This window comes from Ambystoma mexicanum, chromosome 2p, assembly GCF_040938575.1.
Source record: "Ambystoma mexicanum isolate Mex_15411 chromosome 2p, UKY_AmexF1_1, whole genome shotgun sequence".
NCBI lineage: Eukaryota > Metazoa > Chordata > Amphibia > Caudata > Ambystomatidae > Ambystoma > Ambystoma mexicanum.
Window position 1 is genome coordinate 1,177,493,003 of NC_090923.1, and position 12,775 is coordinate 1,177,505,777.

Here is a 12,775-nt window from a genome sequence, read left to right on the forward strand (position 1 = left end):
AGTGCCAACTCCTACTCTACTCACAGGTGCCAGCTTCTTACCCTGCCCACCAGTACCAGCTTCTCACCCTGCCCACCAGTGGCAGCTTCTCACACTGCCCACCAGTGCCAACTTCTCACACCACACTGCCCACCGGTGTCTGCTTGTCACCCTGTCCCCAAGTACTGGCTCCTTATCCTGCCCCTACTAGTGCCAGCTTCTTATCCTGCCTTCAAGTGCCAGCTTCTCACACTACCCACCAGTGCCAGCTTCTCACACTGCCCACAAGTGCCCGCTTTTCACCCTGCCCACAAGTACTGGCTCGTCATCCTGCCTACTAGTGCCGGCTTCTTATCCCGCCCACCAGTGCCAGCTTCTCACCCTGCCCACCAGTGCCATTCCCTCACACTATCTACCAGTGGCAGGTCCACACCCAGCCCACCAGTACTGGCTTCTCACCCTGCCCACCAATTCCAGCTACTCATACTACTCACCAGTGCCATACCGTCACACTACCCACCAGTGTCAGGACCTCATCCTGCCCACCAGTGCTGGCTTCTTACCCTGCCAACCAGTTGCCAGCTTCTCACACAGTCCACTAGTGGTGCCAGCTCCTCACCCTGTCCACCAGTGCCAACTGCCCACACTACACACCAGTGCCAGCTACTCACACTACCAGGAACAGCCTCAGATGAGAACATTGATGCAGACCCACTGGCTGAACATTGCAGTTTTGAAGTTCAGATGTATTGGAACCTCACTGAAATACAGCTTCAAGGTTGACCTGCATTTTATATATATTTTCTTACTGTTTTATTCTCTGTTTTCTCCTCCTCTCCCTTCTCCCTCTCTCTTCATGCCCCCCTTTGCTTTTTTATAGGCACTTGCTCTATCAGAATTGTTCCTGGACTTAGTATGATAGCAACCAATGGTTGTCTCCCCTCCCCCCTTTAATCCTCCCCCCCAGCACTATCTGAAATGTCATCAGGCCTAGTACAATAGTCACTTGTTTTGTTCCTCTCCCTCCTTTCTCCTCCCCTTTTCCCTCACCTCTTGTTAATCTCCGGCTATACCAGAAATGTCGTCAGGCCTAGTACGGTAGTCGCCTGTCTGTTTCCATTTCCTTCCTATCTTGCACTATCTGAAATGTCATCAGGCCGAGTACGATAGTTAATTTCACATTCTTGTTGTTCATGGCCTGTAAGAATATCATTGTATTTTCCCTTGCCTTGAAGCGCTTTGAAACACATTATAGGTGCTATATAAATAAACGATCATATCATATCTACCAGTGCAATCCCCCACACTATCCAGCAGTGCCCCTACTCACACTGCTCAAAAGAGCCAGCTCCTCACCCTGCCCAGCAGTGCCAGCTCCTCATACTGCCTATCTCTGCCAGCTTTATGCTTTGCCCACAACAACCAGCTTCCCAGTCTGCCCACCAAGGGGGGCTTTTAAGGCTGCCAATCCGTGCATGCACTTCACAGTGTTCGAAAGTTCATTCTTCTCACAATGGCTGACTGGACATCTCACACTACCCACTAATTCAAGATTGTCACACTGCCCACCAGAACAAGCTTCTCATACTGCCCCATTTTTGCCCGCTCTGCTCTGCCTGTCAACTGTAGCTCCTTACTGCCCAGTGCCCAATCTTCACACAGTCCACCATTATAAAGTCCCCACACTGCCCATGAGAACAAGCCTCTCACTTGGTCCATCAGTGCGAGCTCCTCACACTATTACTAATGTGGCCCACCTGCCCAGAAGGGCGAGCAGGGAGTCCCTGCTCATTCAACCCTTGGTCTCTCTGCTGAGATATTCACCAGAGAGGCTGGGTACCCAGATGTAGGCGGGCCCTGGGTCACACGTGCGGGGCAGTCCCCAGGTACCATCAAGCATCCAAACTGCGGCCTAAAAACCTACTGGGATTGGATGGCGCGTGTTTGAACCTGCGTCCCAGTAAGGCATCTGAACCGGTTATGGGCTTGCACCAGAGATTAACATATAACAACGGAGACTCGCCGAACTCAGCATTTCGTCCTTGTGAGGTTTGTATTATTCCTCAAGCACCAAGAGAGGTATCACTGTGAGGGTGTTTCTTATATGAAAGATCAAAAATCATTACTTACAAAGCTGAACAGAGATCTTCAAGGGGTGTAGTGAGCTGCGCATGCGTAAATGAATTGATTTCTATTGCACAGCATGACCAACTGAATCGCCTCAAGGCGCTGCCTGGTAAAAGGAGTCAGAAGGTTGATAGATCCAGAGGTGAGGATTCGATTTGTTTTCTTCTGAAGAGCAAAGGTTTGGCATCATTGTCAGGGAAGTATCTCCTTTGCTGATGTTTGTTTAAATAGTGGGCGTGCTGCACAGACTGTGCCCTTCTTGGGTTCAGGAGGGGTTGGGCTGGCTCATGGCTCAATGACTCACTAATTTTGCTCACCCCCTCTTACCCCTCCTCCTCACGCCATGGACTATTTCCCAAATGGTTTACTCCTGAACTGAGGAATGCCAAAAAACTAAATAAATCCCTGGAATGCAAATGGCGAGCAGAAAAAAACAGTCTTAGTAGATCCACCTTCGCCTTGCACCATCGCAACTACAAAGCAGAAATCCGAAAAGCTAAAAAAGCCCACTACAACAATCAGATTCTCAACTGTGGAAACCGCAGCAAGGAACTCCACAGAATCATATCTGAATTCGTCAAACCCACCTGTACCTCTGCCCAATCTACCCAATCACAATCACTCTGCGACTCTCTCTCGCTCCACTTCTACACCACAGCTCTCGACAGAATGACTTCCCTTAATAATGGACTGTCCCTCCTCTCCCCACCCCAAAAGCCCTCCAACCCAAAAACCACCCCCCACCCCATGCCGCCGCAGCACCAACCTTACCCACTTTTGACTCTTGCAAACCAATCTCCAGAGAAGAATGTCTTGACTTTCTTTCTGCTTGCAAACCCGCTTGTTCCCCCTAGACCCCTGCCCCGCCTCACTCCTCAAAGAAATATTCTCATCCACATGCGCAGGAGAGCACGCAAGAACCATCCTAAATGACTCCCTCAGCTCTGGAATCTTTCCCGATGCCTTCAAAATTGCACATGTCAAGCCTCTTCGTAAAAAAAACATCACTTGACCGCCCTGACCCCAAAAATTACAGTCCCTTCTCGAACACCAGATTCCTTGCAAAACTCATCGACCGAACTGCATACTCCCAACTAAACGCCTTTGTTGAATCCAACAACCTCCTTGAACCCACCCAATCAGGCTTCAGACCACGACATGGAACCAAAACCACTCTGGCCTCAATCTGGGACAATCATAATATCGCTGCAGACTCTGCAGGATGCGCTGCACCAATTCTCCTAGACCCGTCTGCAGCTTTTGACACAATCAACCATTCAATCCTACTTGACCGTCTCCAATCCCAAGGAATCCGGAAAACCGCTCTCAAATGGATTGCCTTCTTCCTCAACAACAGGAAACAAATAACCTTCCTCTCCCCTTTTGCCTCGGCTGCTCGCCCAGTTAATACTGGAGCACCACAAGGCGCATGTCCATCAGCTCTCCTATTCAACCTCTATACGTCCACCCTCCCTGGAATCATCTGCCTGCACAATATCCTGTGCTACAACTACGCCGACGATACACAAATCATCCTTACACTCCACAACTCAGACTCCAACCCTCAGCCTGACCTCACAGCTTGCCTCCTTGTTATCGACTGTTGGATGTCTACAAACCACCTCCTCCTAGACCCCACTAAAACCGAAATCATGGTGTGCGGCAACACTGAGCTTCTCCCCGTCCACTGCTTTGGCCGCCTTCCATAGGCCAACCGCCCACACCCTCCGTCACAGTAAAAAAACTTGGATGCACTATGGACACTCGCCTAACCCTCTCCCAACAGATCAAAATTGTATCTAAATCTTGTCACTACCATATCAAAATTCTCAGGCGCATTTTCCCTACCTCTCCTTCCGGAACAGGCTTGCCGCAGTTATAACCATTGTAATGTTGAGACTGGACTATGCCAACTCCCTTTACCTAGGAGTCCCGGCATACCACCTTAATAAACTCCAAAGTGCACAAAACGCTGCTGCTAAAAGGCTACTAGACCTGGGTCCAAGAGATGACACCTCTCCAGCTCTCAGAACCCTCCACTGGCTCCCAGTTGGACGAAGGGCAACTTTCAAAACTCTGTGCATCACTCATCATGCAGTGCACAAGGAAGGCCCTCTATACCTGCAAGACAAGCTAAATCCTGACCTCCCACCCCGCACCCTAAAATCAAGCTCCGCCCTACTTTTAGAGTTCCCAACCACCAACTCCGTCAGGATCGGAGGATCCTCTTTCTAAGCATTGGCCCCGACTCTGTGGAACTCGCTTCCACCTCACATCCATCACACCCAAGACTATATGACATTCCGCAAATAACTAAAAACATGGCTCTTTCCATAACACCAATGACAACCCTAAAGATATGTCTGAACTCCCAACAACCCAATGGCTAAACAGACAATGAGACTCTTTAACAGATGTTCAAGGACCTCTGATCCTACCCTCAGGATAGGATGGAGTGGATGGAGTGGATGGAGTGGATGGATTGGATGGAATGGATAGAGTGGACGGAATGGATAGAGTGGACGGAATGGATAACAGCGGATGGAATAGATAAGAGCGGATGAAATGGATAGAGCGGATGGAATGGATGGAGCGGATGGAATGGATAGAGTGGATGGAATGGATAGAGTGGATGGAATGGATGGAATGGATGGAATAGATGGAATGGATGGAGTGGGTGGAATGAGTGGAATGGATGAAATGGATAGAGTGGATAGAGTGGATGGAATAGGTGGAATGGATGAAGTAGAAGGAATGGACGGAGTGGACGGAATGAATGTGGCAGATGGAATGGGCGGAATCGATGGGGTGGATGGAGCGGATCGATCAAACGAATGCAAGAAATGGAAGAAATGGATGGAATGGATGCAGTGGGTATATGGAATCGATGGATGGTGTGGAGAGATGTAATGAACAGAGTGCATGGAATGGTGGAGTGGATGGAGTGGATGGAATGGAAGAAAAGGATTCAGTGGATCAAATGGATGGAAATGGAAGGAATTAATGGAGTACTCAGTTGGCACTGTGAACGTTAGCCTGCGCCGGACCCTGACAGGACTGTGAACGCTAGCCTGTGTTGCTTCTGGATGAAAATGCAGATGTTGACAAGTCTCACGCTTGGCTGGAGCTATGAAAGTTGGCCTGAATCGCATCTGGATAGAAATACGAATGTGAATGTTAACATGCCACACATGTGGATCACTGTGCACCCTGCCTACCTGTACCCCATGCTGTTGCTATATATCCGTATTCCCCCCCTGTCGCTGTAAACCCAGCCCCAGTCTCTATGTGCCTGTGTGTCGCTATGTTCGCTGCCATCCCGTTCACGTGCCTGGTTTCGGGCGTTTTAAAGATAACCATCATATCACATCACTAGGCTTACTCTCTACTATACACCATCATTCAACTAGAACACAGCTATACCCCTGATTAATTCAGCCTAGCTGTTCACATACGAATACGTCCCAATAAACACCTCATCACCCTTTTAATATACAGCTTGCCGAGCACATTCCGGCCTAGCTGCTCACATCCCAGTCTAGGTGTCCACCCACCAGACTGCACACATCCAACTGATATCTGCAGCACCACACCTCAACGCTAGGATGCAGCTACCACCCGGCAATTACACCAGCTGCACACATATCTGGTGCACCCACGCACCCTACGACATTATCTCTCTCTACTGACCAGAACTACGGTTCCCAAGGGCGTTCAACCTACCAGTGCTTTGAGGTCATACCAATGATATATAGAGCACTATACAAATGCCAAGTATAAAATAACAGGTACTCACCAATCTAGGGTTTAAGTGGGCTGGGGCTCAGACCAGATACGGTCCAAAAACTGCTCTCGAGCCAGGGCTTGGCTGGGTCTCTGTGACCCCGTTCTATGAAATTCACACCTGTCACCCACCCAGTCACATAGTTCTCTTTTTGTCTCACTTTCTATTTGCCTCTCTCCACACTTACCTCTGCTCCAGTAATATTTCACTCTGTAGAAGTCACTTCTTTTTCTAGCTTCGGCCTTGGGACCCTGGCAAAATACAACATTATAATTAGCAATTCCACATAATGCAGTACATGTAAGTCCTTCGATTGGCATTTTATTCTGTCAGCCTAATGCAGTCACCTCTCAAAGACCTCCATGAACCACAGACTGATTTTGCCCTGTTTGGCACGATATTGTACTGTATAAAGGTTGGCAGGCTTTGAAGCAAAAGACAACTAATACTACATGAATAACTATGATCTTTGACTAAAGTAGGGTGCTTAAAGAAAACAGTCATTGATAAACTCTCACAATCCCCACTGAAACCTGAACCTGCTAAGGGACACGGGGGGGGGGGGGGGTGGAGGGGGCTGCATACATGAAATTGCCAAAGTTTTCGATGTGCACATTGGCTTCAAGCCGGATCACCCAAATGCAGATCTGAAGATTTTACTGAGGGCAACATGCCATGCCTCCTCCTTGGTGTGAAGGGGGTCATTGTCTTCCCTCTGCTAATTGCAGAGACAGGGCCTCTCTGCCCAACACTGGCGTGTTAGCGGCCCACCCATGCCATTGGTATTGCTTGCACCACAAAGCACAAATGCATGGAAATGCAGGCAGACCTGAGCTTCAGCGCGTCCTTTTAACTTCATCGTGCCATGGTTATTGCCCCTGCCATGCATTTGCATGGCATGAAGCATGTCCCTATATTCCTATGGAATCCGCCAGCTTGTACTAGCTGCTAAAAGCTGGCGGAGTCCATAGGAATTTAATGCATATCGATCACTGTGCCCGCTTCCCCAGCCAGCATTACCTCTTCCAACCCCTGCACCCCACTTTGCTTTAGGGCGGCACACTTCTGCGTGTGCCGCCCACACTCTGCGATCCCTGCATCGTCAGCTCTGCCCACTAACGTGGGTTAGCGCTGACGCTGCAGGGTGCTTTTCTTTTTGTTTGAACACCGCTGCAACCCCCGACCCCCATTACTGCACCCAAGTAGAGCGCAGACACCCCCCGCAACCCCAGCTCTGCTTGGGCGCAGTAAATGTCACCCTCATTTTGTGCGCCTCCAAAGTCGCAGTGACTGCGGCAGAGCACAAATGAGGGCGACATTTTGGTACTATACCTTGAAATTGAAAATCACTTTGGCTGACAAATAAGGTTAAAAAAATGCGCAAATCTTGCACACACGTTTTTACTCTTCATTTCTGGGGGATTGGAAAATGCCCCCCTAAATCTTGCCCAATGTCAGGGAGAATATTGTCCCAGGTAATGCTTTGTGTGGGACGTTTGACCACGTTGAGTACCGGTCCTCAATACGGCCAAAAAAGGGAAGTGCAGGTCTGAGGGCCGGATGAAAGCATTGGTTCTCCTCGATCCAGGACGCCCATAGAGACTTTGGCCATGAGCGGTCGGACCCGCTTTGGGTGCACACCGCCTTCTCTCCCACGATATCTGTGGAAGCTCTACCATTTTTCTAGTTGATATTCTACCACACTTTTTCAACTTTCCGCCGCCTCAGATTTATTTTCCTAAAATGCAAGTTGCTGGGGAAAACCCCAAACTCCCTCATTCTGCTGTAAACTTTGCCTCTTAACTGTCCTGAAATATTGGATGGAAATGATGTGAAGGAAACGAATTGATGTGCACGGGTTTTTGTTTCGTGTACAGGGCCCAGGGGGACCACTGAGCTGTGTGCCCCCTAGTCAGGGCACTTTCTTTGCCAGAAGACACCAACACCCGTTTGAAGCTTCGTCAGGCCCAGGAAGGATACGCCAGCAGAGCGTGCTACACTAGAACGATTTACTCTACGCACAGCACACTACTGGGCAGGCGAGTTGTCTTTAGTTTCCAGTGCTTGAATAATAGGTGTTATCCTTACCCGACTCAGCTGTTCTCATCCAGTCAATCTAAGAAGCACGTGCGGCTGAGATGGCCCAACCACATGCAAAAGACCTCTGCCTCCTAAGAATTAACCAGGGCAGTTTCTAGGCAACTTGGTGCCCAGGGCGAAACACTAGAATGCACCCCCACCCCCCGACCGGCACAGGTCATTCCCAAACGAGACCTCTGTGGCGTGCAACAACCCCCCCCCCCAATATCAATAAATCATTGCTATAGAAATGGAGCTGGTTTCATGACATTGGAATTGAGGTATTTTAAAGAATAAATCTAATGTGAAAACCCAGCTGTTGCTGGCCAAGTAAATGGCTCTTCTGTCACCTGCTCTTAGGGAAGGCCTGGCCTCAATGCAGCTTCATACTGTCCCTACTGGCACAGTGCGAGTGACCAGCCTGTCGCAGTGTGGGGGCCCCCTGGCTGTGTTACAGGCGTTCTGTTCGTACCACCGCACTTGTATTTTGCAAGGGACAATACTAGACTAAACATACTATCTATTTTCTGATAGAAGGTTATCATTCCAAGAAGGACAGTCTGGTACACTCCTATTATACTCTTTCAAAATACCTCTATGAGAGTGGGAAAGGGGACAAATAGCACCAATGAGGGTTCCTATATGCTTTCCATTAAATCACAAAGTATTTCAGGAATAAAAGAGTGATCAGAGATCTCTATATTTGATAAACAAGTCTGTGATAAAAGGATTGTATGTGTGAATCTCTAAATTCATAACAGACACATGGCCTGGTGCTCACATCACGGTTCACAACGCTCACCCCAACACTAAAATGTTTGCAACCATGAACCACACATACTCATTCGGAAATGTTATGTTTTTATTCTTTTCATTTCTACTGATAGTGAAATTGGTTTTAACCGTGTGACGTCTTTTGTGCTTAGTCCTCGCACTGTGTTTTGCTAGGTTTGCCGGCCACTTGTTTTTCTCCCCTGTCCCCCTTATTCTATTGGACATTGCTCATTTGACCCGCTCACTTGCATGATGGGTAGGGTGACCAGCTTTCCAAAACGAAGAACCGGGACGACCAACAACATAAAAGAGGGACTACCCCACCGCAGACCACCGATTACTGCCCCTCCTCCAACACGCCCCCACAACCACCACCTAATCATATTTCCAGCACTTCTCCTTTCTATAAACTGTATATGATCTCATTTGTGCAGTTTTGTCTGTGAATTTTGGCAGGTTAATTCAAAACAGGCGTTTGCTCTAATTGACATAACATGGCTTGCTCTACACTGATTCACAAGCCAGTCTCTGTGGCACAGTCAGTAAATGTTGTGTCTTGGATCTGAAAGGCTGGGGGTTCGAGCCAATCTTCGCTTTCAAAATTCTGAAAGAGTTGTAGAAAAAAATTTGAATTTTCATGAATGTAGCCACCCAACCATGCAAACCCCGAACGGTGTTTCATTTCCGGGACCCCGGGACGGAGGGTGATTTCCCTGGACTGTCCTGGGAAAACCGGGACGTCTGGTCACCCTAATGATGGGAGAGGAGGGTGGGCAAGAAGAGCACCAGTCCTGTTCAGCTTGCCACCGGCAGGGGGCACCCCTGAATAACTGAATAACTGCTGTCCATCAAAGCAGGTCCTGCCTTTCGCGCGAGTGACCCTCAAGCCCACTGTGAAAAGTTGTCATGAATAGCCGCTGCGAGGGAAGGGGTGAAACGCAGCCATTCTGCAGCATACACTTGTCTGCTATTTAGAGAGTAGAAAATCCATTCAAAATGGTGGTCACAAAGTGTCTCCCCTCTTAAAGCTGTGCTCTTTTGCTGGCCTGCTTGGCTTGGCAACAGGGGTGTTGCTAGGTCTGGAAAAGATCAGGGTCTAAGCTACTGTCGGCACTGGCGGGATTCGGGGATAGCTATAGCCTTTTGGTTGTAGTCCCTGAGCTTCTATCCGGGGACTAAAACCAAAAGATCCACCCCCCCCACCCCCCCCGCCCCCAGCAACGCCTCTGCTTGGCAATGCTGCAAAGGGCCTGAGCGGATTGAGCGACACACTAGCAATTCACTGGCTGGCCTGGCCCAGACAGTCCCCTGTTATTTGTGGGTGTCCTTTTGGGGTGCTTTCAACTGTAAGTGACTTATGCTTGGTTTATATGGGAAAGGCCCCTCTGCCCCCTCCCCCCGCTTGTGCAGGGCCATTGAATGGCGCACACTGCATCGATATGTAAATCGCTATTTTGGAACAGCACTCTATTTAAAAAACTAACAACGATCTTAAAATTCCTGAACAATAAAGAATAGCTGAACGTGTGGTAAGTATGTACGGGGGTTTGTTATAGCTACGGGAGTGCCCCCCTGGGGTGGGGGCATTGCTTCGAATCATTGAAGCATGGAATGTCTCGTGGCTGGTTCTTTTTGTGGTTTGCTAGTTCTCTCTGATATTCATTTTGGGGCAGTCGGGGCGTGCAATGGACGCGGCGGAATGTCTCCACGTCCTGCTAGTGTGCTCCAGCTTCAGCTGAGCCCGAGGCCAGGCCGGTTTGGTCTCTAGGTGTTAGATTTAGGGGGCCAGCACTGCACTGCCCACCCCATCCCTTCTTGAGTGGACATCCCCCCATTAGCATGTCCTGGCGGCATCCCTTTCATCTCCCTGTGGACGGGGCATGCGCGGGCGGTGTCCCTTGTGCGGGCGAAAAGGTGCTAACAGCCCTTTTGTCCAGACCTCACTGCAAGACCCTACCAGCCAGGTGCCGAAGTTACAGTACCTTGTCTCCCTTGTCAGCCTCGGACCACGACCTTCATGGCTTCGTGGCCATTGCGGGTTCAAGGACGATCATTTCTGTTGCAAGCTGAGAGGCTGCTTTATGAGTGGGCCCCTTGCTGAGCCCACCCCTGAGCTATTTAGCTCTGCACACCGCCAGATCCAAGAAACGGGTCTGGCCTTAACCCACTAGACCATACAAGCCAGCAAATAACTTATCTTCAAGTTAATAACAGGTCTCTACAACAGGTGCATTAACCAACCAAGCTACCTCACAGATTAAAGCTGTGCCCTGTGTCTCTACACGCGCTTCACGGCCCGCTCAATCTCCCAGCCCCCATCTTGCCCACTTCTTCCATCACTACATAGCCAGCGCCCCTGCACCTAGGGTGACCAAATGTCCCGGTTTTGCTGGGACTGCCCCGGAATTGGGCGCGCTGTCCCCCTCACCCCATTTCTCAAGATTACGTTCCCATTGGAACCTGTAGTGGTCCCGTTTGTAGTAGGTTTTCCTAGCTGGCAGGCAGGAATGCACAATCTCACACATAAGAAAAGCTGCATTTTACGAATTATGATAATGGTAGTGTGTGATACATTAATTATAGTATGTGTTTATTTGAACAGAAACACTTAAACCTCCTTCCCCTCCAACCGCTACTGAAGTGTAGTGCCTTGACAGCCACTTTCAGTTAGTCCTACTTATATGTTAGTTGCCCTGTCCCGGTTTTTTACTTTTTCCATTCGGTCACCCTACCTGCACCCCCTCACCACTAAAGGTGATATGGATACGCGCTCAATGGCAGCTTGCTCAGTACTTCGCAGTTGACAGCGGTTATTGTAGCATTGTAGCGCCCTGGGCGAGCCTACCCAATAATGCGCGACTTCAGTATGCAATTGCAGTAGCATGAAATACAGCGAGGCGTGCTCTGCCGCTTACCTGGCGACTGAGATGGCAGCCACTCTCAATGTCCCCGAAGCTTCCCAGAGGCGACTGAGCCCTGCAGTGGCCGGGACCCCGTCTTGTAGTGTGGCAGCAGACTGGCCAAACGCCCACTCTGACATCATTTCCCCTTTTCTAAGAACACGGCAACACCACCGGTCCAGCTGATGGGTGTCACAAATAACACCTTATTGGCCCAACTAATCTCCATGGATCGCCAGGCTATGCACGGGGTACAGAAAGCGAAACGACTTCCTTATCAGGGCAGGGCAGTTTCCAGGCAATCTAGTGCCCAGGGCAAACGACAAATATTGCGCCCCACTCATGCGTTTGCAGCTCACCCCTTAACACAAGCAGGGAAACACAGAAGGTGCTGAGTGGCAAATCTCCACCATGTGCCACCAGTCGTGTATGTTCCGCGCTTAGTGAGCTACTGAACACATGGTTATAGTCTGTGTGCACATTAGGTGCAATTGGTTGCCCGTGTTGACAGTCTAATGAAGAGTGCTAGATGTCCAAGGCTTTTACGTGGCTTTGTTTAAAATGTATACCGCGCAAACCAAACCGACCCGGAGGCATAAGGGTGCATAAGATGACAACCCAGGGGAAGGAAGCTGCAGGCATAAGGGTGCAGAAGATGACAACCCAGGGGAAGGAAGCGGCAGGCATAAGGGCGCAGAAGATGACAACCCAGGGGAAGGAAGCGGCAGGCATAAGGGCGCAGAAGATGACAACCCAGGGGAAGGAAGCTGCAGGCATAAGGGCGCAGAAGATGACCACCCAGGGGAAGGAAGCTGCAGGCATAAGGGCGCAGAAGATGACCACCCAGGGGAAGGAAGCTGCAGGCATAAGGGCGCAGAAGATGACCACCCAGGGGAAGGAAGCTGCAGGCATAAGGGCGCAGAAGATGACCACCCAGGGGAAGGAAGCTGCAGGCATAAGGGCGCAGAAGATGACCACACAGGGGAAGGAAGCTGCAGGCATAAGGGCGCAGAAGATGACCACCCAGGGGAAGGAAGCTGCAGGCATAAGGGCGCAGTAGATGACAACCCAGGGGAAGGAAGCTGCAGGCATAAGGGCGCAGAAGATGACAACCCAGGGGAAGGAAGCTGCA

General features: G+C 49.9%; 1 protein-coding gene across 2 annotated transcripts in view; it reads right to left on the minus strand.

Moving 5' to 3' along the window:
• The window catches only part of LOC138567291 (three prime repair exonuclease 2-like), a 77,496-nt gene extending 65,670 nt beyond the window's left edge, over positions 1–11,826 (minus strand). Inside the window, exons 1-2 of one of the 2 annotated variants that reach the window (XM_069645346.1) lie at positions 11,659–11,735; positions 6,078–6,141 (exon numbers count right to left, since the gene is read on the minus strand). Coding sequence is in view for 1 of the 2 variants with exons in the window: in XM_069645345.1 (XP_069501446.1) it covers positions 11,659–11,786 (128 nt within the window). In the remaining variant the exon portion in view is untranslated. Of the gene's footprint in view, positions 1–6,077; positions 6,142–11,658 lie in introns of both variants that reach the window. The other variant, XM_069645345.1, reaches the window with a different exon arrangement.
• Between the last annotated feature and the right edge of the window lie 949 nt (positions 11,827–12,775).